Genomic DNA, 25,936 nt, shown 5'->3' on the forward strand with positions numbered 1-25,936 from the left:
CAGTGCTGATAAGAGCTTTAAGCTGATGAGATGACAGTGAAACTCCAGAAGGCTGCAGATGCTTTGCTTATTTTCTAATTTGGTTTTCAATGCTACTCAATCCGACTGTAATGTTCACAACCTAGGAGAGTTAGGGCAGTGGAAGAGCTTATGGAGAGGCCAAGGAAGACATCAGAGATGGGATATGAGACATAGGGTTTACTCAGGAATGCTTACAGAGGAGATCTGGTGGTGATGGGCTTGACAGAGCCTTTGCCAGAAAGACCAGTGGCAATGGACTGGATGGGTGCACATCTATTTCACATGGTACTTCCTCTACTTTGCCAGAAAACAGTCCCTCCCATCCCTCATAAGGCTTTGTCCAGGACGAGCACTGCCCTCCCACAGTGCTGTGTTCTTCACTGGTGACCACAGCGGGAGGGATTTTATAAGCCTGCAGAAGCAGTGACATCATTAATTTACTTAGTTTGCACTGTCCCTTGTATGACCAGCATCCCACAAAGCAGCTATCTTGGTGTACATGCAAGAAACCCTAAGATTTCATCTAACTTCAATTAGAATGGCTGTTATCAAGAACACAAGTAATAATAAATGTAACATTTATTATTGGTGTGGATGTGGGGAAAAAGGTACACTCATACTTTGCTGGTGGAGTTGCAAATTGGTGCAGCCACTCTGGAAAGCAGTGTGGAGATTCCTCAGAAAACTTGGAATGGACCCACCAGTTGACTCCTCAGTTTATACCCAAAGGACTTAAAATCAGCATACCACAGTGATGCAGCCACATCAATGTTCATAGCAGCTCAATTCACAATATCAAGATTGTGGAACCAACCTAGATGCCCTTCAATTGACGAATGGATAAAGAAACTGTGGAATATATACACAATGGAATATTACTTAGCCATAAGGAAGAATAAAATTATGGCATTTGCTGGTAAATGGATGAAGTTGGAAAATATCATGGTAGGTGAAATAGGCCAAACCCAAAAAACCAAAGGCCGAATATTTTCTCTGATAAGTGAATGACCATATATAATGAGGAGCGGGGTGGGGAAGAGAAGAATGAAGGAACTTTGGATGATGTAGAGGAAAATGGGGTGGGAGGGGGTGGGGGATGGAAAGATAGTAGAATGAGACAGACAGTATTACCCTATGTATATGTGTGATTACATGAATGGTGTGAATCTACATTGTACAACCATAGAAATGAAAAGTTGTACCCCATTTGTGTACAATGAATCCAAATGCAGTCTGTAAAAATAAAAAGAAATTTAATAAAAAAAAAAAGAAAGCAGCTTTCTACAGATAACACTAACTTTCCCTAATTTCCCTCATACATAAAAGAAAGCCAGTGTCCTTCAAGGAAAAGTGTACCTGGACGTTCTGGCCCCAACTTGCTCTCATTGTTCCCTTGATTCGGCTTTTTGGGAATGGAAAGGGGCATCTAGGGACATGGTGTTTTATTGTCCTCCTTTCCTTTTAAGGATAACACACCAATAAATAATCATCTTGAGTCTGTATTCATTTTCTTACTACAACCAAGAACCACAAATTGGTGGTTTAAAAGAATAGAAGTGTACTCTTTCCTAGTTCTGGAGGCTAGTAGTTGGAGGTTCCTGTGCCAGCAGGCCAGGTTCCTCCTGAATCTTTGAGGGAAGATTCTTCTTGACCAGCTTCTGGTAGCCATCCTTTCTTTGGCTTGTGGCAGCATCACTTCAATCTCTAGCCCCACTTCATATGGCTGTCTTCTTTCTGTATCAGCTGTGTCCAAAATTTCCACTTCTTACAGTCATTGCCTTAGGTTCTGCCCTAACCCAGTATGACCCATCTTAAACTGTTTATATCTGCAAAGACCCTATTTTCAAATAAGGTCACATTTGCAGGTACTATGGATTGGGACTTCAACATCTCTTTTTTTTTTTTTTTTTTGATTGGAAAAATCCTCTGTTATATTATTTTTTTGGGGGGGTGTTGTAGATGGACATAATACCTTTATTTATTTTTATATGGTGCTGAGAATCAAACCCAGGGCCTCACACGTGCTAGGCAAACACTCTACCACTGAGCCACAACCCCAGCCCCAACATATCTTTTTTTTATAAAATATAATTCAACTCATTAACAGTATGCCCTCTGCCTCCCCCCACAAATCAGATGTCCTTTCCATGTACAGAAAACACCCCCACCCCCGTCTTCATATCCCCCAAAGTCTCAACAATTTTATCATCAACTGTTATGTCCAAAATCTCATCATCAAAATCATTTAAATCAGTTATAGGAGAGGTCTATTCTGTGATTCATCCTGGGGGCGATATTTCCCTCTTTCAGTAAAACCTTGAAATCAGACAATTTATCTTCTTTCCCAGATATAATGGTGGTGTAGGCATGTAGCCATTCCCATTCCAAAAGGAAAAAACAGGAAGGAGAAAAGGGCTTGCAGGTTCCAAGGTACTCCAAAACCTTACCAGGAAAATTCCCTTATATTTTTTCACTATTCAGCTTCTAAAGATTTTTTTTTTTTCAGTACTGGGGATTGAACCTAGCCAGGGATTCACACTGTAACACAGAGTTGTCTCCCCATTCCTAGTTTCTAAGGTTTCTAAATGATTTATGCAAGAGAAAAAAGTTATAAGTCACGGACACCAGTTACAAGAGTAGAGGAGCAGGAGAGGGACAAGTTTATTTAAAAAATCAGTTAAAGGGAAACTTGCCCCTCAGACCTACAGTGAACACTTGTTTAGCTGGGTACCATCTATTTCCCCATCTTCCAGTAAAGGCACCCTAATGTCCACATCCTAATGTGGAAAAGTCTCTCAGATGGTGTAGACTCTACACCTTGGGGTGGACATCAGATTCAGACCTGGTTAAACAGAATAGCACCTCCTGACCATGTTGACATTTGCAAGATGGCATTTGATCTGATCAGAACCAATGATGACCAATCTGCAACTTGGCTGAGCTTGCTGACTACAGACATGCTCTTGTTTAGTTGAAGTTAGAAATGGGAGGTTGAAGGCTTGAAGCTTCTGGCAGCCTTCTTGCTGATCTATAGAACCTAAGAATGAAGTCAAACAGCTGGAGATAATCTAGTTGCTATGGTTTGAATGGGTCTCTCAAATTTTGTGTGTTGGAAACTTTATCCCCAAATTAATATGTTGATGGTATTTGGAGGTGGGGCCTTTGAGAGTTGGTTAGAATTATTATGAAGTCATGAGGGTGGGGTCTTCATGATGGTATTAGTGGCTTTACAAGAAGAGGAAGAGAGACCTGAACTGGCACTTGCACTCTCTTGCCATGTGATGCCCTTCACCATGTTATGGTGCAGCAAAAAGGCTCTCACAAGATGCTGGTGCCATGCTCCATGGACTTTCCAGCCTTTGGAACTGTAAGTCATAAACTTTTTTTATTTATAAATGACCAGTCTCAGGTGGTCAATTGTAGCAACAGAATATGGAATAAGACATCAGTTCTGATGGCATTGTTTGGGCCTCTAAATCCAGTTGTGTCTAAAGGCAGAGCTATCTTTGGACTATTTTGTTGGGTGAGCCAACATATTTTCTTTGCTTAAACCAATTTCATGCAAGTGTTGTTGTCATTACTATCACTTTCATCTAAAAGAATCTTAAGTGGTCCCTGGTCCAAGGATAGGGGAAGCGTGATCATAGAGGGAAAAGCCCAAGACTGAGAGTTGATATATGTGAACTGCTGATCCAGCCATGACAAAGAGATTTGAATTAGATGAGCTATTTAGCTTTTCTCTGTCCCTGATTCCTATTGATCAATCAAAGTCAAACTGAATAATTTCATATGGTCCCAATTTTCCTCTAAAATTCTGCAAGTAATTACATATACTTAAGTCAATTTGATATACTTTTCTATGCTGAGAACTTAAGTTGTATGTATTCATAAAATTTGCCTAAGCAAATAAAGACTATTAGATCCTTTGAGTTTGAAAGAATCATCTTAACATGATTTTTTAGTCCTTTACATGATCTTACTGTAAGCACTGCTCTTCAAACCAAAAATATGACCATTTGGATGATGTTTCACCTGGGTTATCAGGTGATGATAGTTAATTATCCACATACATTCACAATTCGTGTATCAGACTGTAACTTGTGTGTGATTCTAGTATAGTTTCTAATCTCTGGAGTAACACTTGAGAGCAACTAATAGAGAAGCAAAAGGACTTAAACCTGGTCCTTTGCTTCTTGGTCATGAGAAGAGCAGTGTTGTTCAACCATGTGCTTCCACCATGATGTCCTATCTCACCACAGCATAAAAACTGTGGGTCTGCCCAGCCATGGACTGGAACCTCAAAAACTACAAGTCAAAATAAACTTTTTCACCTTATTTTTTTTTAAAGACTCGAATTTAGTGTGTGTTTAAAGAATTTTCTGCAGCACAACATGAGACATGTCATCTGACAGAAAGTGCCCTTTGAGATTGGGATTGTCCTAGAAACCACAGATACAGTTGTTCTATTTATACTTCAACCAAGGCAACATAGTGGAGGTGGTATGTTTGTTCTCTAGAGATATAAAATCTCTCCGAATTATCACTGTAAGCAAGTTGCACTGCTGTAGATAAAATATTTTAAAATTATAGTTGGCCTTACGTATCTGTGGGTGCCACAACCTCAGATTCAACAAACCTCAAATCAAAAATATTTGGAAAAACAATTTTGTCTGCACTAAACATGTACAGTTTTCTGTTATGATTCCTTAAACAATACAGTATAACTGTTTTTATAACATTTACATGGTATTTGGTATCTTACATAATCTAGACGTGAGGATATAGGCAGGTTCCATGCAAATTCGATGCCATTTTATATAAGGGACTGGAGCATCCTCAGAGTTTGGTATTTACAGGGGTCTTGGAACTGATACCTCATGGATAACAATGTATGACTGTACTTGGTGATTATGCAAAATATTAGAAGTATACGGACATAGAAATAATGCCTTTTTATAGATGTTTTATTGTTTTTCTTTTATTTATATAAAAATAAAAGAACAGAGCTAAGATATGGAAAGGCAAGTGAGGCAGACAGAGTGTGAAATTTAAGTAGGCATTGCTCTCAGGCCTAGTCCAGCGTGTGCATGGCCCCTTAAAATTTCCACCCAGTTTACCTCTTTTTTATTGCAGAATGACTGACCCTTGTCATTTTTGAACATAAATATCCTTATTTTCTGGCAGCTTTAGCTTTTCTCACTTGCAACAATCCAGGTTGGTTTACCCCAGTACAAATTCTGGTTTTGCTATGGTCCCAACAGGAAGAACACTTGCACTAACTCCCTTCCAACTTAGGAACAAACTTTACAGGCTGACATATGCATAAAGGAAAAAAACCTATGACTAGCACATAGGAAATAAGCTCTTATGAAATTCTGTTTTATGGGACAAATACAGAAAATACGATGTAAAACATGTTTTAAAGGACTTCAGAAGATGAGGTAGACTTGGGGGAGTCTCATCTGTGATTATTTGCGATTATTTTTCAGTGTTTGTGAATCTGGAATGCAGTTTTTAAAAATCTAACTCTGTCAGGCTGTCTAAGACATAAGACACCTTGTTAATTTAGCACCGGTCATTATCCACTGAAGGAGCATGTAAGCTTAAATGTTTACATTATAAATGGTTAGGTTCCTTGCATAAAACCCATCCTGGGCTAAAGAGGCTATTAGATTTGAAACTCATTTTTCAAAATGATGACAAAATAAACATTTTTGACTAATATATTCCCTCTTTCTTTCTTTTAAATGACACATTTGCCATCACTTTGTAAGGGGCTGCTTGCTCTACAGGACATGTCAGTTGGCTGCCACAAGGAAACATGATCAACTACTGATTGTGTGATATTGATCAAAATGGAGTTAGGAATTTGGGGATTTTTAAATAACTTTAAATCTTTGATTTAAAAAAATTATATGAAAGTGAAATCACAACTTACTCTCTCTATATATACTATAAAGTAAGGAATTTATAACATTTAAGTAATTCTATAAGTATGGTCTTTTCAACTAAGTTTCAATTGATATTGACCATCCCCATCATTATCAGTTCGGCTTTTTCTTCCTACCAGGATAAAGTGAAAACTCCATTATCAATCAAAGTTTTCAGGGAGAGGGTGAGAAGTTGTCTATAGGTTTCATGCACTTGACTTTCACTCTGGCTTTCTGAAACTTTGGAGAAATTTCCTGGACTGCTCACACCTAACAGATAACATGACAATGAGCAGAGCTTTACCCTAGGACAAAATATTCAGGGTGAGATAAAACTCTGAAGGCATTTCAGTGAAAAACATTTTTTTTTTCCCCAAATGTGACCTTAAGCCAGGTATGGTGGTGCAAACAGCGATCCCAGAGACTCGGAAGGCTGAGGCAGAAGGATGGAAAGTTTAAACCTTTTATTAGTTCACAGAAGACCACAGTCCTCAATATCCTCTCCATTCTGACACTGATTTATAGTATCAAGCCTATCTGGCTCTGCATAAAGCTCAGGAGGTCTGAATTCAGATAAGGAGTGGACAAGCCTGCCTTAGCAGGCTCTTCCTCCTGTCTACTTTCCTGGGTTGTCTTCTTGTCCTCCCAACCCACCAAGCTTTACTTCTGTAGAAAGGGCAGTACTCAAAGGTCTGGTCCTGTGTTGATTCCTCATTCTGCAGCCCACCCCACTGACAGACCAGAGAGGCAGGTCTCTGAGGACTGCCCAAGGCTTGTCCAGGCATACCTTAGATGGCCTCCTTTTGACATCCCCTTTTCTAACCACTGGTTCTTCACCTGTATCCACAGTATCTTAAGGTTAAAAACACCATCCTGTTAAAACCTCTTCTTTTCCTCCCTACGTACCCTGTAAGTAGACAATGAACTTAATACTCATTCCTTTCCGCAGATGAGAACACGGAAATAACAAGGTTAAGATTTGGACAAGAACTTGGATGCTGACTCCAAATCTAGTGTGACTGCTGTTCGTTTGGAGCGGGCTAGGGCTGTCCAAAGAGTTTCCTGTGTTTTCTTAAACTAGCACTATCATTCTCCCATTTTAATCCCCAAACTCGGAATTTCCTATGGTCCTCCGTCCCCCTGCCCTACCTCCTTTCCTTCCAATATTGTTGCTTGAAGTTCGGGGAGATTCTAATTGACATTGTAGTTCATTATAATTTTACGAGTCGAAATAGATGAGTCATGGATAGTTAATTCAACTGCACACAACCATAACACATGTAGACTTTTTTAAAAACTTATTTGAAAATATTTTTTTAAGCAGTCAATGGGCCTTTATTTTACTTATTTATATGCGGTATTGAGAGCCCAGGGCCTCACACATGATAGGTAACCGCTTCACCACTGAGCCACAACCCCAGCCTTCACATATGGTCTTGAGTGGAGACATTGGCCAGTTTGATTCTACTGCATGCTCTCTCTCTTGGATCCTTCCGCAGGCTTCGCCACTGGGTCATCTCGGAGAAGTAATCAAGAACTCATCCTGCTGCATCCCTTGTATTCGCTCCTGAACAAATTCAAATTTGTAGACTCTCCACCTTGATTCAAGTCACGTGAAGCAGGGGCAAATCCTAGCGATTCCTTACTCCAGACACACGGGGGCGCAAGACGCCAGAGGCTGGGAGAAGGGAGAGGGGCGACGCTCTTGCCCTCGCGGCGAGGACGTACTCATGTCCTGTGGGCCTTGCGCCCCGATCCGGAAGCGAGGGTAGCACTTGGTGCGGCGTGGGCTGCTGCCTTGGAAACACGGAGCTGTGCCCGCCCCGCTGGAGCTGCGGCGCCCTAGCTAGGGCCTTGGTCTGGGAAGAGGTTACTCCGAGTGCACGATGCTGTCTGCCCGAAGATTGGGCAGCCTCGCAGCCGGAGTAGCGGCTTTGGGGCCGGGGCGAGCAGGTCGGGGTAGCCTCGGAGCCGGGATCCGGGCTCGAAGGGTCAGCACCAGCTGGTCCCCGGTGGGCGCCGCCTTTAATGTCAAACCGCAGGGCCGCCGCCTGGACCTGTTCAGCGAGCGCCGGGTGAGCGGCGCGGGAGGGCGCTCCCCTTGTCCGCGGCCAGTGGCATTCGGGGCAAGGTCATATGAGCCTTTGAGGAGCCAGGCTGCAAAACACGTTGCACTGTGGAGTGTCTTTTGCCCTCTTGATAACCTTGCTTGTTACGTCTTTGAGGGGCCTAGCTAAAGGGGGGCTGGGCGGACGACCTTTAGTGGCCCCTTCCCAAACTGGGGTCCTGGAACTGCATCTGCGTGAACAGCCAGTTACAAGTGCATTTAAAATACTTGGTTCCGGCGGAGGCAGTGAATTCGGTCTGCAGGTCCCGCCCTCTCCTCATACTCAGCCCCACCCCCGCCCAAGTTCACTTTTGCTTCAAACCTGTAAGAGGCCTTGCCCTGTGAGTTCACAGTCTGTATGTAGCGGGTTGTCCTTTCGGAGAGACACACTTGTTTTTAGACACGTAAATTGTAACCCCATTGATCCCCTAATTTCCATTATCCATTCGTTTATCATTTCAAAGCTCTATTCTTGTATGTTTTCTTTTAAAACCCAGAACCCAGTTGAGACGAGCCTAATTTCTATAGTGCATTGGAGTGATCACATTGATTTACCTTAGCAAGTCATTAGACTGGGTGGTTTTGGTTCTTATTTCTGTATCCATCCTGCCTATCATGGTGTCTGGCTCAGCAGGCACTCCTGAATGAATCAATGAATGAATGAATGAACGAACAAACGAAGGAACCAACGAATGAAAGGTTAAAGAAAGGCAAGCTTGAAAAGGACTTACCTGATGCCTGTTTTACTCTGCATATATAGATTTTGTTTAAGTTAAGGGTTAATTTTATTTTTGCCTTTCACAATTTCTTCGTTGTACCATTGCCTTCCTTATAAAGAGGAATCTAGGATATGTTTGCAGTGAACTTAATGGTATGTTGTTTCTATTTTGTCCCCTTCCTTAACTTTAAAATTCTTTTTGTATATTTCCTGCACCAACTCCCATAAGGGTACATAATGTTCGTGTTAACATTGTTGATGTGAGGAGAACTAACTAATTACTGAGCAGAAAGATAGAAGGATAAGCTTGGTTTTGAATGGATGATACAAAGCTAGTTTTAACCTTTTTTTATTTTATGCATTATGTACTGATAGTATATTTTCAAATTTTTGAATTGGGTTTTGCCTCAAAAAAAAGTTTGTATAGTTTTTAAGATTACCTTGACAGGTATCCCAAGATTTAGAATTCTTGAGAGCAATCTGGGGAGGTTGTTCTGCAAAATTGAATTAGTCTGTCCTTAAATTAAATCAGTGTAAAGAATTAAATTTATTTTTGGTCCTGATTCTACTCTGCCCCCAATTGTATTTTATTCATTTTCTTCATATTCTTGAAAAGAGCTTAACAACTTTATTCATCTCTTCTTGTGCAAACAGTAGGCCTTATCAGGCTTGCTTTATCAGGCTTTACAGTTGGTGTTTCAAAAAAATCTCCATAAGAAGTATCTACAGAGTTAATGTACAAAGTTAAGCATCTGCTCCATTTGCTTGTTTCCTTCACTGAGTTCCCCTGTGTGTTAGACATTCTGTTGGGCAGATCATTAAAAAATGAAGGGCAGAGTTCCTGTCACCTTCTCAGAAGGGAAGACTTTCAGATATATCAATTGCAATAAAGAAGATTGGAAAAATATGGGCTTTGCAGATGTAAAGAGCAGGTATAAGTTCTGGCTTTCCCACCATTAATGTGTGATCTTAGAATGTTTTTGTGAACTTAAAGCATATTCATGTATCTAAAAGGATAATCATATTTCTTGCTCTAGGATTATGTGATTTAGAAGGGAGAACCTACATAAAGCACACTTCATGACATGCAGTTGATGCATATTAAATATCTGGTATTTTCCCCCCTGCCTTCTTGAGAGTGTTAACTAGTGTGTTTGAACTGGTGCAAAAGAGTGGTCATTCCTGTTAGATTAGTGATTTTTGTCTTTTTAAAATACTGAAATGGACTGGGGATATAGCTCAGTAAGGCCCTGGGTTCAATCCCCAGCACTGCAAAAACAAAACAAAACAAAACAAAACTGAAATGCCTTTGGAAAGTATAAAATTTGATGCCAGTTTCATCCTGTGACTTAGTTTAATGTGTTCATTAAGTTTTTCTAATATATGTGCTTTATAATCAATACATCCTTCCTATTTTATAATTGTAGAATAATTGATATTCTGTATTGAGACCTTGCTCTATGCTAGGTATGGTCATAAATACTTTACATGTATCTGTGTGCCTGCTGTGAGGTATGTATTGTCATCCTCTTTGTACTTGATGAAGATATTGAGGTCTAGGAGAAGAAAGAACTTAGTCAAATTTACAAGCTAATAATGATTATCATTAACATCCGTAAGTGCTTTCAATGTACCAGGCACTGTTACAGTGTTATTTACATGTATTATTTCATTTAATTGTCCCAATTAGATGCTACAGTGGTGACAGCTGAATTGAACCCATACCATTCTATTTGTGTTTTTTAATGAAAATCGAAGAAAAGTTAAGTGTTTAACATCTTCAGTATAACCTGTGTGGAGTGACACAGGTAATATGATGTGATAGCCACAGTGAACAGGTATCATCATGATATACCAGTAAAAACCAGGATTCCCTTTTTGAAAAAAGTATTTTTAGTTAATTCAAACCAATCATAATTTTGGTTTAAACTATACTTATTGTTTGGATTTAAGGGTCTTTTTGGAGTTCCTGAGCTCAGCACACCAGAGGGCTTTTATATTGCACAAGAAGAAGCCTTGAGGAAGACAGAGTTGCTGGTGGAGCGTGCATGTTCTACCCCACCTGGGCCCCAGACTGTGCTGATCTTTGATGAGCTCTCTGATGCTTTGTGCAGGGTGGCTGACTTGGTAAGACACTTTGTCTAAGATTTCAATTATTTCTCTTTCAAGTGAGTAACATTTAAATGAAGTTTATCCTTTTTTTTAAATGCCTGAAATTATTTGAGAGCTGTTGGGTATAAGTTATGTTGAAGTATGACATTAGGAATGAGAAAAATATATAGGAAAAGGTGATATTTATAACATAACTACAATATGTATATGTAACAAAATATACATGTAATTTAACAAATTTTATTCATGAAAGCTTCTGCCACAATTCTAATTGAATAGTTTTTGTATATTTATAACAGAAGTTCTCTTTTTCATAATAGGAATAAAAAAGTTTTTATAAACCTTTTCAGAATTGCCTTTTCTGATGTCAAACCAATTATTTTTAATTATGTTTTAGAATTGAAATAGAATTATAATTAGATCTTTTTATCAACTGAGAAACCCAGTGCTGAGAGAGAAAGCCTGATTTTTCTGTCAGCCCCCAAAAGTCAAATCTTGTTTACTTAGTGAAGGTGATTAGTGGTGCACATTATCTAAAGTAGTGATCATTCACGATCCAGTCTATGTGATATTGAACTATGTAGCTCTTTCCTCACATTCATTCAATGCTGAGCACCTAACATGCTGACCACTACATGGTTAATACAGTTATGAACAAAACAGACACAGTCTCTGGCTAAATGGAGCTTATATTCTGGTGTTTCCTTGTTTTTAGATTTTACTAGATTAGGCAGTGGGCCCAGGTAATAGCTTTACCTGGATTAACTGATTTAATTCTCTCAGCATATCTCTACCCACCTCTATCCTTAGCTCTGGAACCACTGATCTATTCCCTTAGTTTTATCTTTTCTAGCATGGCATATAAATGGAATCTGATATACCCTTTGAGACTATCTTCTTTCACTTAGCATACTTCCTCATCTTCGTTAATTTTCCTTTTTCAGAAAGTATCTTTCCTCCTCTATATTTGAATTGAGCAGTAACACATTTCAGATGATTATACAACACTACAATAGTTCTAGTTTTAAGAAAATTGATAAATTATCTTATTTTAAAGGATCTTCCTCAGGAATGAAATTGGGTCTCTGAGTAGTCAGTTCTCAGTTGTACTGGGTCTTTGTCATCTCCCTCTGGTGTGTGCATGCTGGAGAAGCTGTGGAGATGCACTGCCAGAAGGAAACTTATCCATCTAATTGTGTCACTGAAATCTGAAAAGGAAAATGTATGTTATGGATTTCACTGATATATGTAGTCAAAGGTTGACTTTGTAGTCAGAATCCCAGAATTCACTGTTTATTTTTTTTCTTAGTTTCCATCTTAATTAAGCCATGTTTTAGAATTTTATGCTATATTTTTGCTTTTGCTTTTCACTAAAAGATTTTGAATTTTCTGCCTTATATCTTGTCCTGTTTCTGAACTTTTTAATATTTGTGACATATAATAGTATCTACTTTAAAAACTATTTTAGAAAACTAGAATGTGATTTATATATGTAAATCTCTGGTTAAAATAATTCAAAGATTGTTTTTCATTTTTGAATTTTTAAGATATGTCCTGTTTGTATGATCAATACCATTGTAGTCAGGCAGTAGTTTTGTAAACTATTTCTCAGCAAATGGTATTTTGTTTTGTTTTTCTTCTTTTAAAACCATTTTTATGTAATAGAACTTTTTCCTCATTACTATTATAAATAGATTTTTAAAATGTGTGCTAGTGTTTTAATTTTTAATAATTGTAACTTCTGCAACATGTGGATTTATAATTTATAAAATATGTTGTAAATTTTACATAGCTTGTTTTTCAGGTGCTTTAGTATTGATATTATTTTATTGTTACCTGTTGTTTCAACAGGTGTATCAAATTATGGATTTAAATGTTTTTGCATTAAAATTATTTGATAATAAAATCAGGAAATTTTACTTTGTGCTGGTTTTATTTCATGTTAGAACCGTACACATTGTCTTGGAGAATGAAGAAAGTATGTAGTTTTTGGTAGTTTCCCTGCATTTCATTTTCTTTTGCAATGACTAGTTAAAATAAAAACTCAAATCTAGTTTTACATGATTTCATTTTTTAAAAAATTCTTGCTTGTTTTAAATCCAGTGATTAACATAGCAGCAACAGTTGTCATTGCATGCCATATTAAATGGGGTCAGGAATTCATATTTTACTAAAAGTGCTATAAAGAGAGTGAGTCTTTGTTTTCTACACAAAGAGTAGAATGTGGTTGTTGGTTTTCAGATTATACTGTGTGTTGAATTTTTAAAAAAGCACCTCTCAGTTATTCTCTGGGGCCAGGTTAACACATGGGAACCATATTGCAAACAGTTTGAGTTACAAAGTTTTAGCATATTTGAAACCATGATCTGTTCTTTTGAACTATGGGCTTAGGAAGAATTTGTTTGGTGTTCATTTGAGAGAAAAACTTCACTAAAATGAAGTTCATGGAAATATTTTCTTTGGAATGAAACAAACTTGGTTCTAAGGAATAACAGAATTAATAAATGTCTAGAAAGAAGCTGCTTTGCCATACTAGTTGAGGGAAAATTCAGTAATGGAAATGCATAGGTCAAGCCAAATGGCACATTTTAAAACAGGTTTTCATTTTCACTCTCAGATCTTGGAAGCAAGCGTTCTATCACATTTGCTTTTGGTTTTGTCTTTTTTCTTTCTTAGGCTGATTTTGTGAAAATTGCACACCCCGAGCCAGCATTCAGAGAGGCTGCGGAAGAAGCCTGTAGAAGTATTGGCACCATGGTAGAAAAGTATGTGCTGTCTTCTCCACTCCAGTTCTGGGAGACAGGGTTTCACGGATTTGCACTTCAGGCAGTTTTGTGCATAGTTGCCTGTCTGGGCTCAACAGGATGGGAGGCGGTGGTATATGTGTGACCACTGAGCAGCTGTCCAGGGGGTGGAGAAAGGGAGGGCTCTGGGAGCAGGTTCACCTCACAATCCAGCCAGTAACTTTGGCTAGTTACTTATCTCCCCTCAATTCCTTTCCTTTTCTTCTGTAAATGGGATAATGAAGTTAATCCTGCCTTTTAGGCTTGCTGTGAGGATTGGATAAGATAAATGTAAGTGCTTATAAGGTGTCAGGCACATAGCAAACACCCAGTAACTTTCATCATCCTTATTGTTTATGTTGAATAAGGGCATTTTAGTATCTTAGTGGCAAATTGGAGTTCCTAGATTATCACATGATTAAATTGCTGTTGCATAGATGGCTAGGGGCCATAGGGCGAGAAGCCAAAATTTTATATACCCAGTGCTCTTGCAGTCCCCGTTGAGTTGGGATTAGGAGGGTATAAGGAGACTATAAAACTCTCTGGGAGGGCTGAGGCAGGCTAAAAGCTGAGGCTATGATGAAGTGAATTTTTTAAAAGTGATTTTGAGGTAAATTGAAATGTTTTTAAGCCATTTATGAGCACTCCAGAGTGCTTGTTAAAATAACTTAAATGTGGACAGTGCTATATTCCAAAGCACTTAGGTGCAAGAACCATGCCAGACAGTATATAAAGCTAAGCTTGCCTGACGTGAATTTATTTAGGACAGGAAAATAGGGCCCAGGCAACATTGTAAGACTGTTTTATAAAGCAGAAGTTGGGGGGTGGGGCACCTACTCCAGTTAGATAAAACTTCCTGGAAGACCTAAAACCTTAGGATGTACAGCTGCTGCTTTCCCTCCATTGAATGGCATTGCTCACTTTGGCACAATAAATGTGACCTGAAAATCAGTTCACTGAAGGCATAAAATGTCTATAGCCATACCACCCTGAACATGCCCAATCTTGTCTGAAGGCATAAAATTTGTCCTTGCTAAGTTCAGGCAGTAGCATCCTGAAGAAGCTGCAATGAAGTGGGGGACTGCTTTAGAGAATTACCATCAGCTGTTGGTTGCCCAAGAAACGGGTCACTATGGCCAGGCCCACTGCCTGGGATGCCATGAAGCTATGTCCTTCTGGACTTAGGTACAGCTTAGTCTAATAAACACTCTTAATTTTGTGGGAAGACAATGGAGGAACTACTATGGATATCAAAGTGATGTCACATGACTGTCTGTAATCTTCACTGTGGAGAGCATTTTAATCTATGGAAAGTAAAGGCCTAAACAGTATTTATAGCCTTGCCTAGAGCATTTTTTTAAAAAAAATAAGTGTAGCAAATATATTTGACCAATCCAATACCCTTTTGTGATTTAAAAAAAAAATAGCCAACAAGTGAAGAATAGATGTATTGGAAATAGGTTAAGAACTATAAACAAAGAAAAATAACCCAATTAAATGGCAAATGCTCTGAGTAAATATTTCTTCCAAGAAGTTATACAAATGGCCAACAAGCACATGAAAAAGTGTTCAACACCATTACTTCTTAGGGTTGCCTAGAGCTTTGCTGCTTTCTCCAAGCACCATGACTCATTTTCCCCTTTAGTCTAACTGCATCATAACTAATTTCTTCAGTTGATGTTTGAAAAATCAGGATGATATGCATGTGTGGAATTTATTTTCTGGTAGTGGGGAGAAAAGCCTAAAATTTGATGTAGTTGTTCAGAATTAATAGCAAATGTGAACTATTAATTTCATCTCAGTATATTCTGACATTAAACAAGATGGGAGACTTTTGAAGGGGATGCAGAGCAGGCCACCTTGAAACTGCTCTTCTTTAGATGGAGTGACTGGTGGCTGAGCAGGCACTCAACATATGGGCACCACACTTTCTCCCTGACTCCTGGGAAAAGGCAATGAGAGGGTGCCCTTGGCCCTTCCTGCTGAGCACCTTTTAATTGGCAGTCACTTTGTGTTTGGGAAGATCCATAAGAATGGGGGCAAAAGAAAACCTAGGATTTATATAAAGAAGTTCAGTTCTTTGATTTTTTTTTGGTATTGGGAATTGAGCCCAAGGGCGCTTAAACACTGAGCCACATCCCTAGCCCTCTTTAATATTTTATTTAATGATAGGGTCTCACTGAGTTGCTTAGGGCCTTGCTAAGTTGCTGAGGCTGGCTTTGAACTGGCTGTCCTCCTGCCTCAGCCTCCCAAGCAGCTGTGATTCCAAGCAGCTGTGATTATAGGCATATGATACCATGCCCACCTAATCTTTTTTTTTTTTTTTTTTTTTTTTTTTTTTTTTTGCTGTACTGGGGATTGAACCCAGGGCCTTGTGCTTGCGAGGCTAACACTCTACCAACTGAGCTGTATCCCCAGCCCCCAGCTAATCTTTGATTTTGAATTGCCTGAGGAACTGGAACAGCCTTGAGTCTCTGAGTAGGAATTAATTGATGGGTGACTTTTTTTTTTTTCTTCTTTTAAAATTTGTTCTTTTTAGATACATGACAGTAGAGTGTATTTTGACATATTATACATACATGCAGTATAACCTATTCTAATTTAGGATCTCATTTTTTGTGGTTTTATGTGATGTGGAGTTTCATTGGTGGTGTATTCATATGTGAACATAGGAAAGTTATTTTTGATTCATTCTATTGTCTTTCCTATTCCTAGATATGGTTTTTATAACTTTGTCCCTCCCTAAGGATCCACTACTCAGGAGCAGATTGTTATCTAGACCCAGCTCATATTTATTCCTGAGAATGTCAGGGCTTTGTGGCACAGAGAAGGATCGGTGGCCTGATAGTAGTACTGTGGGTTAGGATAAGACCAGTGCTTAGACGGTGGGCTTTTTCCTCCTGAGCTTTGGCTAAGGGCAGGCTAACTACGTGGGCAGTGGTTCATTAGTATGAGGAGTGTGCTCAGGTACACACATGATCTCATTTAATCCTTACAGCAACCTTTAAATAATCTGCCCAAGTTAGGGATAGATATACAACTGGATGTGGCAGCAAAGGTCCTGTGCTCTCCTTCTCAGTGTGGGTCTACTACTCCTATCCAGGTGAATACAGGTAGTTCAGGTTCAGGGTGCTGAGTTCAGCACTGGAAAACCTGTTTGTTAAGCCTCCTGCCCATCCTCACTCCTGTCCTCTTATTAAAAAGACAGGTGTGAACATTCCTCCCGTTGCCTCTTTCCTGTGCTTTTTGCACCCTAACCACTGACTATGAATTTAAACTTACTCTTTTACATTGCAGAACAGTTAATACCTTTGACATTTTGCCTCACAGACTACCTGTTCTATATTGTACAGTTCTGATTCTAATAAGGACCAATTCCTGGTCCAAATAAAGGAAAGGAAAAATAAAACAAAACCCAAAACTAAATCTATTTTTGACCTCTGGGCATGGATATGTTACAATATGATACTACTTCTTTTTTTTTTATGTAAAGTAAAAAATAAGTTTAACAAAATCATTGATTTTTTTTGTTTGTAATTTTTTCTAGGTTGAACACAAACGTGGAATTATATCAAAGTTTGCAGAAATTACTCTCTGATAAAAAGCTTATGGATTCCCTTGATGTAGAAACCAGGTACTCATTCCTTTGCATATGACTCTAGTGATAAGGCTGAGAGACTCCCCCTTTGGAGTATTCTCTGCACATATAGCCCCCTGGATCTGGAATGTTCCTCCCCATATATCTCCAATGATTCCTGCAGTGTTTGTAAGACTCCACTCAAATGATATCTCCTGTTCTTACCAGGTCAGGCCCCATCCTCTTATCTTGCTTTATTTTTCTTCATTGCTCTTGTAATTTCCATTAGTATCTTATCCATTTGTTTATCGTTACTTTAACTCACTAAATTTTTTTCACTGAGGCAACATGTAGTAGGCATTTCACCAATGAATGAACACTTGATAATTTGTACTGGCCTTTATGCTTAAAGTTCCATAATTGATACCATTGGTTGATATTATCAAATTGATTTATTTACTGGGTAGATATCAAGATTTTTTAAATGATTTGCTTTGGTTAATTAGATTACTTTATTAGCTAAATGTATAGCATCTGCCTGTAGTCTCAGCTACTTGGGAGACTGACGCAGGAGGATCACAAATTTGAAGCCACTGTGGGCAGCTTACTTATATTCTGTCTCAAAAGAAAAAAGAGGTAGTGTGCCTCTGGGTTCAATCATCAGTATTACCAAAAACAAAACAAAACACACACACACACACACACACACACACACACCCCAGATTAATAATAGATCTGAATTTAAAGGCCTAATTTCTAAGTCATTACATAAGAATATTTGATATATGACCTTGACTATCTCATTTTTTTGGTCCCATTTGTTTGTAAAATAAGTGTAATAGGGTTTGTCGTTTATTTTCTCATATTTGCAATCATAGTGCACAGATTTTTTTTCTCACCTATTTGGATCTGTTCTGTGTTTTATTTACGGGACACTTATTTCCTTTGGCTACCAAGTTTTTCTTTCTCCTACTGTCTGTCTATATGTTGCTATGACTCCCAGCTGAAGCCCCATTCCACAGGGACCAGTTGGTAATGGAATCTTGCTATTCATGCAATGTGTGAGTATCATGTAATATGAGTAGCACAATGAGGCTCAGCATTTGGTGGCTTATTTTCACCTGACTGGCAGGTATGCAGGTACCTGACCTTGTTTTACTTCATTGATCCTGATGCTTGGTATACTAGTAAAGCTAGTATACTAGTAAAGTTTGGTATACTAGTAAAGCTAACTGTATTGTCAGACTAATTGGTTTCAGTATAATATTGATCCTGATAGCTTGGTATATTAGTAAAGCTTGCTGTGTTGTCAGACTAGTTGGTTTCAGTAGAATTTTAGGCTTCAGCATTATATTGCCTTCATTAGCAAAACAAGTAAAACTTGAATGCCTGTTAATGGTGCCAGATTTATACTCATATGGTAACTTCATTGTTACTGAAAGTATTAATAAGGTTATTCAATCTGATTTTTACTATGGATTGACATGTTCACTTGTGGACTAGCAGACCATCTTATATGCAAAGTACATTTGAAAGAATAAGCTACATGGAATATCAGTAGTTTAAAAAGGAAAAGCTTTGGAAGTGGGAGAAAGCTAGAATTTGAAGTAATAATTAATGAAATATCATGACACTTGCATATCAATCAAATGTGCTGACTGGCACCCAGAAAGAACTATATCTTAGAACCATGTGTAAAGTATAAGATAATGACTAAAACAGAGATTTGTTGATTTAATAAAGTGTCTTGTCATAAGTTAATAAATATATAGAAAAAATTATTTGAGCTGAGTAGTTCATTATCTTAATAAATTCATTCCATGAAATATTAATTCTGAGATATTCAGAAGTTTTCTCAAAAGGGTCCCCTGGGTCCATAAGCTTGGGAATCTGACATGTTACTATTTGTTCCCCCCTTGGAGAATTTTAGTACTTTAGAGTCTCTGAGAAACCCAACCACAAAGAATCCTGTTTAACTTGGGGTTTTCCAAAACCATATATTTTGTATGCAAACAACATAGAAAACTCACTTTCCAGACAATATAATGGAGGGGAAACCCCAGTTACAAAAGCACCAAAAGCTATAATTTACTTTGGAATTAACTCCCAAGGTGTGTTCAGAACCTGAACTTGGCACATGTGCATGTGCATGGACCCCTCCCTGCTCCCCAGTATGAGAAATGACTGGGAGAAATATACTGTGTTCTTAGGTAAGAAGGAAGAAAGTTTTTCTTTTTTTAACACTGCAAATAATATATAATGTAGATATGACAAACATATTATGTGTATAATATAAAAACAGCTAAATATTAGTCACAGAAAAGCATGAAGTCTGTCATTTATGGCAATGTGGATATACCTGGAGGATATTGTGTTGAGTGAAATAAGTCAGACACAGAAAGACACATGTGGAATGATCTCTCATGAATGGCATCTCAAAGGTGTTCCCATAGAGGCTGAGAGTTGAATAGTGGATACCAAAGGCTGGTAGGACCAGGGGGAAAGGGGAAAGCTGGTCCCCAGGTGAAGGACTATAGCACCACTATAGGAGAAGAGGTTCTGGTGCTCTGTGGCATGGCAGGTGACTGCAGTTGACAGTTCGCATTGTGAATCTCAAAGTAGTGGAGAGAAATCTTGGATGTATCCACCCAGAGAGACCAGATCCTCAAGACCCTGAGAACATGTGTGCTCCAACACTCTGGCTCCTCTTCTTCTAGGCGGCTTTGGTTCAGAGGTGTGTGCAACTGTCATTTTTCTCCCTACTTCCATGACTGTCATCATGCAGGTGATTTATCATTAAGCTCACATGGACACAGATGGTCCCGACACATGTTAATCCTTTGGAATCTCTTACTGTTGGCTACATTTGTTCAAAACGTTGAACTGATAAAAATCTGCATATTCCACTGAATTGAAATATTTTAATCTGATACTCCCTCTTAAATTTTGTAGAATCAGGCTCTCCAGGGCTCTCTCAATCCCTTGTTTCCTAAGTTCTGGGATACCCTCAATTTCTTGTTTCCAAATTCTTAGACATGTAGGTTCTTAAATGAGTGGATTTAACAGTGGGATTTATCCAACAGAACAGAAACAAAACAAAAACTCTTCTAGTTCATATGAACTCTAACAGGACTCATTAACAGATTTTCTCCCCAGAAAGGAAGTTTAATAGTGTTTGTTCTCTACTGACCTGTAAGTTTAGTGCTCTCTGTTTATATCTAAAAGAGACTTTGTTATTGTTGTTGTTACTTAAATTATTTTGAAGTCATAGAGAATAAATAGGCAAGCATAGGTAGAAAAAATTACTTAGAAGAGCCTTATATGTAAGCCAGACTAGGCAATTAGATCAATGAAAAGTAGAAGAAATCTCAGACACATGTAAAACTATATTTGGTATATGATAGAGGTGCCTTTGCACACTAGTAGTGAAAAACTTGGTTTCTAGCAAATGGATAAGCATATTTTGGGGAGAAAGTAGTTGATTAAAGATTTTAAAAATTTTAAAAGAAATCACAAAAGCATTGTTAATCTTGTGATGTGGAAGGTCTTTCTTGGCACGATGCTGAAGAAAGAAGACTGATGGATTTAATTACATAAAAATTGCAAATTTGGTGTGGCAGACTGCATTCAAAGTTAAAATACACATTAGACAGATGTTAATTACAAGACAAAGGATTGATGCATTTTAATTATGTCGAAACCTCACAAATTACTTGGGGATAGAAAGCAAACTGTTTTATAGAAAAATGAGCAAAGAATTCTTCTTGTGAGACTCTCATTTCACAAAATAAGGGATAGCAACAGATGCCTGTTAAACTTATGCCAGTATGTCATGGTAAAAAGTGTCTAGATCCTGGACATATGGCTATGGGATTAGACTGCCAGGGTCCAGTATTGACTCAGCAGTTCTCTAAGCCTTGGTTTTTCTCCTTCCTAGGACAAGGATAAAAAGGTATTTCACAAGATTATAAGGAAGTTTAAATGAAATAATTCATGTAAGTGCTGTGTTCATACATGGCATCCAAAAAAATGGGATCTGCCACCATTAAAGAAGGTAGAATAAAGCAAAGAACCCATCAGTTAACAAACTTGAAACAGGATAAGAATAGTGGTAATGATGGTTTGAGATAGAAGGGACCCTTGTCTAGTTAAATGTAAACTGATAAGTCTTTAGGAAGGACAATATGGTAATATATGTCAGTGTGTATATTTTTGATCAATTTAATTTCTTGGAATTTATCCTAAGGAAACAAACAAGGATGAAGAGATGTACTTAGGCTTTTTTTTTTTTTTTTTAATTGTAGTATGATTTACAGGAGTAGAAAAAAATGGGAAGTATTTTTAGTCCATATAACAGAACATAACACAGATTTTGTTATGGTTTTGAAGAATGTTTAAAAATAGGGAGATATATTCATGTTTGTGATGTATTTTTTAAGTTTTTTATTAGTACACTAAAATTATACATAATAGTGGGATTCATTGTAACTTGTCCATATATGCATGTAACATAATTTTGTCAATTTCATTCTCCAGAATCTTTCCTTTCCCTACCCTCCTATCTCCCCTTCATCTTCTACTCTACTGGCCTCCCTCCTATTTTCATGAGATCCCACCCCCTTTTTTCTTTTTTTCCCCCTCTAGCTTCCACATATGAACCTTGGCTTATTTTGCTTAACACCATCCTCTGAAGTTCTGTCCATTTTTCTGCAAATGACATAATTTCATTTTTTGTTTTTTAATTTTACAAGAAAAAAGCCAAATACAAAAAAATATATATTTGGGTCTCAATTATTCTAAATAAGTAATATAGCATAATGAAAGTAGATTAGGGCTGGGATGTAGCTCAATGGCAAGGTGCTTGCCTCACATTTGCAAAGCCCTGTGTTTGATCCCCAGTTTCAAAAAAGAAAAGACAAAAAAAAAAAAAAAAAGTAGATTGAAGAGAAATATATAAGTTTTAATCTTTTAAAGTTATCTTTGGTAGGATTAGTGACTTTAATTTTCTCATACATTTCTATAATAAAGTATAATATATAATAGAATAAATTGATATGATGAATTCCCATTACCAGTTAATCACCCCCTGCTATCTTTCTTTTCTCTTGTTAAAACAGAAAATAACTTAAAGAGAGAGGGCTATATTAGGTGGACTGTTTAGCAAGGGAGAGGAGTAAGGTGAGATGGTGAGGCCAATTTGGGGGCTTGAGTGAAGTGCTCTACATTATTTAAGAAAGAATATAAATGACTACATTATTTTCAGAATTTCAGAAGAACTTGAATTCTGTTTATTTAAAATGTGTCAGACACAGTAATCAGGAAGATAAATACATCCATTTTGGAAAGTCAAAGAAAGGCAGAAGAATATATCAAATATTTGGTTAACCTCTCTCCAGAAAAAAAAAAAATTAAAAAATATTTTGTTGACAGAAAAAGGTATTACAATTGAAATCAGTTTCAAACATAAATCAGGATTAAAAAGAAAAAGAACGGTTTTCCTTAGCCAAGAAACTTGGCTTCCGGCATAGCATCAAAGAATTGAGTATTCGAAGTAGTTGCTACTAGTTGGAAGAAAAACTGAAAATCTCATGCAAGGGGCCTTTGAAAAATCATCCAAGTATAAACTGGTTTTTGTTTTTAATTATTAGGATTTGGATGAAGTTGAAATAAGTAATTATGATGGTGATTTTAACAGGTTCACACTCTCTGAATAAGCTCTTACATGACAAGCTAATGATAATTATCAGTCAACTAGATGTTTTGCCTGACTTCTGAGATATTAAGTTCCTCGTTTAAAACAGACAAATTGTGTATATGCTTGAATGTGTGTTGAAACAACTTTTGGCAATAAATTTTGAAAGGCTGATTTAACAAAAAGAAAAAAACAGCACTGATTTTTGTTAATAAATTTTATTAATCTGGGCTCTTTTATATTAGGCGAGTGGCCGAACTGTTTATGTTTGATTTTGAAATCAGCGGAATCCATCTAGATGAAGAAAAGGTAAATCTTTTCTGTTTTTGATCCCTCTTGTTTTACTAGCATTTATAGTTGACATCTTTGTTGTAGTAGTCCTTGTAGAGTGCTTGAATTTTCATATACAAAAATGCTCAGGTCTTTGTTATGGAATTCTCCCATAGGCTGTGTTTGAATGTAGTGCTCTCTGGAAGCTGGACTATCACAATTAAGAAATGGCTTGAGACAGTTGGTATGCTTGAGATGTCATGGAATTAGGGTAAGATGGGCAATATCAGTGAAGATCTGCAAGCAAATAGGCTATATCATTGATAGTTGAAAGTACAGGGGATAACTTTAAGTGCATTTATTCACATTGTCCATGTTTTTGACAGATCCACACACTTTTGTTCTGACAGCAATAATTGTAGGTCATACAGTGTTTACACTAGGATGAAGGGCCTGATACATTGTCCAGACCTCTTGTTTTACAGATGTGAAAACAGGATGAAGTGATTTTTTCACATTCTCTTCCTTAGTTCCCAGGACTTCTCCTGGCCACTGCTCTTTCTAGAACATGACATCTTAAGAAACTGAGTGCTGCATTTTAAAAGATAACACTGTTTCTCCAAATAAATGTAATATAATTAAGCCATTTACCTTGGGACAGATTAGTTTATCAGTATATCTTTGAAAGTAAATGTCAATCTTGAGAATATACCACTAGCTGTTCATATTCATGGGTTCCACATCTGGATTTAACCAACTGCAGATGGAAAATATTCTGAAAAATAATTGCATCTATACTGACATGTATAACTTTTTTCCTTTTCATTATTCCCCCCCAAAACACAGTGTGTAACTACTTACATGGCATTTACATTGTATTAGATGTTGCAAGTCACAGAGGTAATTTAAAGTACATGGAAAATATACATAGGCTCTATGCAAATACTATATACCATTTTAGATAAAGGACTTGAGCACTTGTGGAGTTTGGTATCTGTGGAGGGAAAGGGTGTGTCTTGGAACCTATGCTTTGTGGGTGTTGAGGGATGATTGTATATCTTATATGATAAATACTGTCATTTTGATAGGCACTGTGCTTGAATATTAGTGGGTCCACTCACCTGTCTGGTGTTTTTATGTGGCTTCAGGGATTTGGCACCTGACTACTGGTCTGACCCTGAGCTGGAATGTGCTTTCCCATGAGGTCACAAGGTCAATGGGCTCTACTATAAATTCATAGTGCTTTAAGTGAACATTTTTGCCCCTTTCAGACCAGTTATTTATTAATACTGTTTTATACAAGTGATACATACCATATTATCTGATTCACTTGAAAGAAAGTTTCAGAGGCAATTTGTATTTTTTCTCTTTCTAGTACTCTCTTATCTTAATTAGTAACCAAGTCAAATCACCTTGACCAGATGGCTGCACTGTCCTAAAAAGCCTTTGTCTTCCTAATAGTCGTTATAATTTATATCACCTGAGCTTTGCTATATTAAAGCATATGTTTCTCATCATATCTTCCTGATAACTTCGAAAATGGTACCGTTATTCTTGTTTTATTGATGAAGACACTGGTGAACTAGAGGGTGTGGGAGGCTATTATGTAAAGTCATTCAGACTCCTGCAGGCAAATTGCTGCTCTGTCTAACCTCTCTCTGAACATTAAGAATCATTTTCTTAAAGCATGAATTTGATTGTTACTTATTCTCATGCTCAGAACCTCTCAGTGCTTCCCTTTTTCTAGTGAAAAAGAGTTCACATCTCTATGTAACAGAGTTCACACCTCTCTATGTGCTCCATTGCAGCTCACCACACCTGTGTCTTCCCTATATGTATGTTGTGTATGCCCTCCTCCTTGCTAGGTTTGCCTGGCTAAAATCCCCCTGGAGATTCATCTTCAGGACAGGTGGTCTGTGCAGCCTTTATCAGTTCCCCAGTTGGAGTTTTGTATTCATCTGAACTCATTGTACTTGTTTCACTCATATGGCATTTATCCTTATCACATATAGGCATTTATCTGCCTTTTATTGAAGTTGTTACTGTTATTATTATTACATCACTTATGTAAATTATAGGATTATCAACGACAGAGCACATACATCATGATTTTTAATGCATAACAGTTTTGGACGTAGTAAAATAGCAAATCACTGAGACATGAATCATTGTAATCCTAGCTAACATTAATAGAATTTGATATCAGGATTCCTTCTGATATCTTCAAAAGGAACATTGCTAGCAGAGATCTACATGAATAGTTGTAATATTTTATCTAATCCTAATAAAAAATCCTTTTTAAAGTTTGTTGACACATGCTATGTATTGTTTCAGTAGTGTATACATTGCTACTTTATCTAACATGTGTCCTTAAAGTGTAGTACTCTTTTCTAGTAACTAACTCCTTGGGGACCCCTTCAGTATTAAAGATGCAAGAAAAGTAAATCTGTTAAATTCTAACTTCCATGCCTGTTCTCAAAGGTGCCCCACTAGGACAGGGTACAAAGAAGACATGTTACATGTTTTAGAAGAGAGAGCTTGAAGTAAACCCACCAACATAATCTACAAATATAAAGGCCTGTATTCTTTACAGGCTTTTTTTTTTCCCTTTGAGTTGGAGTCTCGTTATGTTACTAGACTGATCCCCAATTCATGGGCTCAAGTGATCCTCCTGGCTTAGCCTCCTAAGTAGCCAGGACTATTGATTTATACCTCTGTGTCTAACA

At 37.6% G+C, this 25,936-nt stretch overlaps 1 protein-coding gene across 2 annotated transcripts in view; it reads left to right on the top strand.

Annotated features, from left to right (window-relative positions):
* Positions 1-7,684: 7,684 nt before the first annotated feature.
* Positions 7,685-25,936, top strand: part of Mipep (mitochondrial intermediate peptidase) — a 168,128-nt gene continuing 149,876 nt past the window's right edge. The window contains exons 1-5 of one of the 2 annotated variants that reach the window (XM_047554261.1): positions 7,685-8,026; positions 10,730-10,903; positions 13,565-13,653; positions 17,219-17,305; positions 23,186-23,249. In XM_047554261.1, coding sequence (XP_047410217.1) covers positions 7,838-8,026; positions 10,730-10,903; positions 13,565-13,653; positions 17,219-17,305; positions 23,186-23,249 — 603 coding nt within the window. In that variant the 5' untranslated portion in view covers positions 7,685-7,837. Of the gene's footprint in view, positions 8,027-8,096; positions 8,930-10,729; positions 10,904-13,564; positions 13,654-17,218; positions 17,306-23,185; positions 23,250-25,936 lie in introns of those variants that run through there. The other variant, XM_047554262.1, reaches the window with a different exon arrangement.

This window comes from Sciurus carolinensis, chromosome 5, assembly GCF_902686445.1.
Source record: "Sciurus carolinensis chromosome 5, mSciCar1.2, whole genome shotgun sequence".
Taxonomy (NCBI): Eukaryota; Metazoa; Chordata; class Mammalia; order Rodentia; family Sciuridae; genus Sciurus; species Sciurus carolinensis.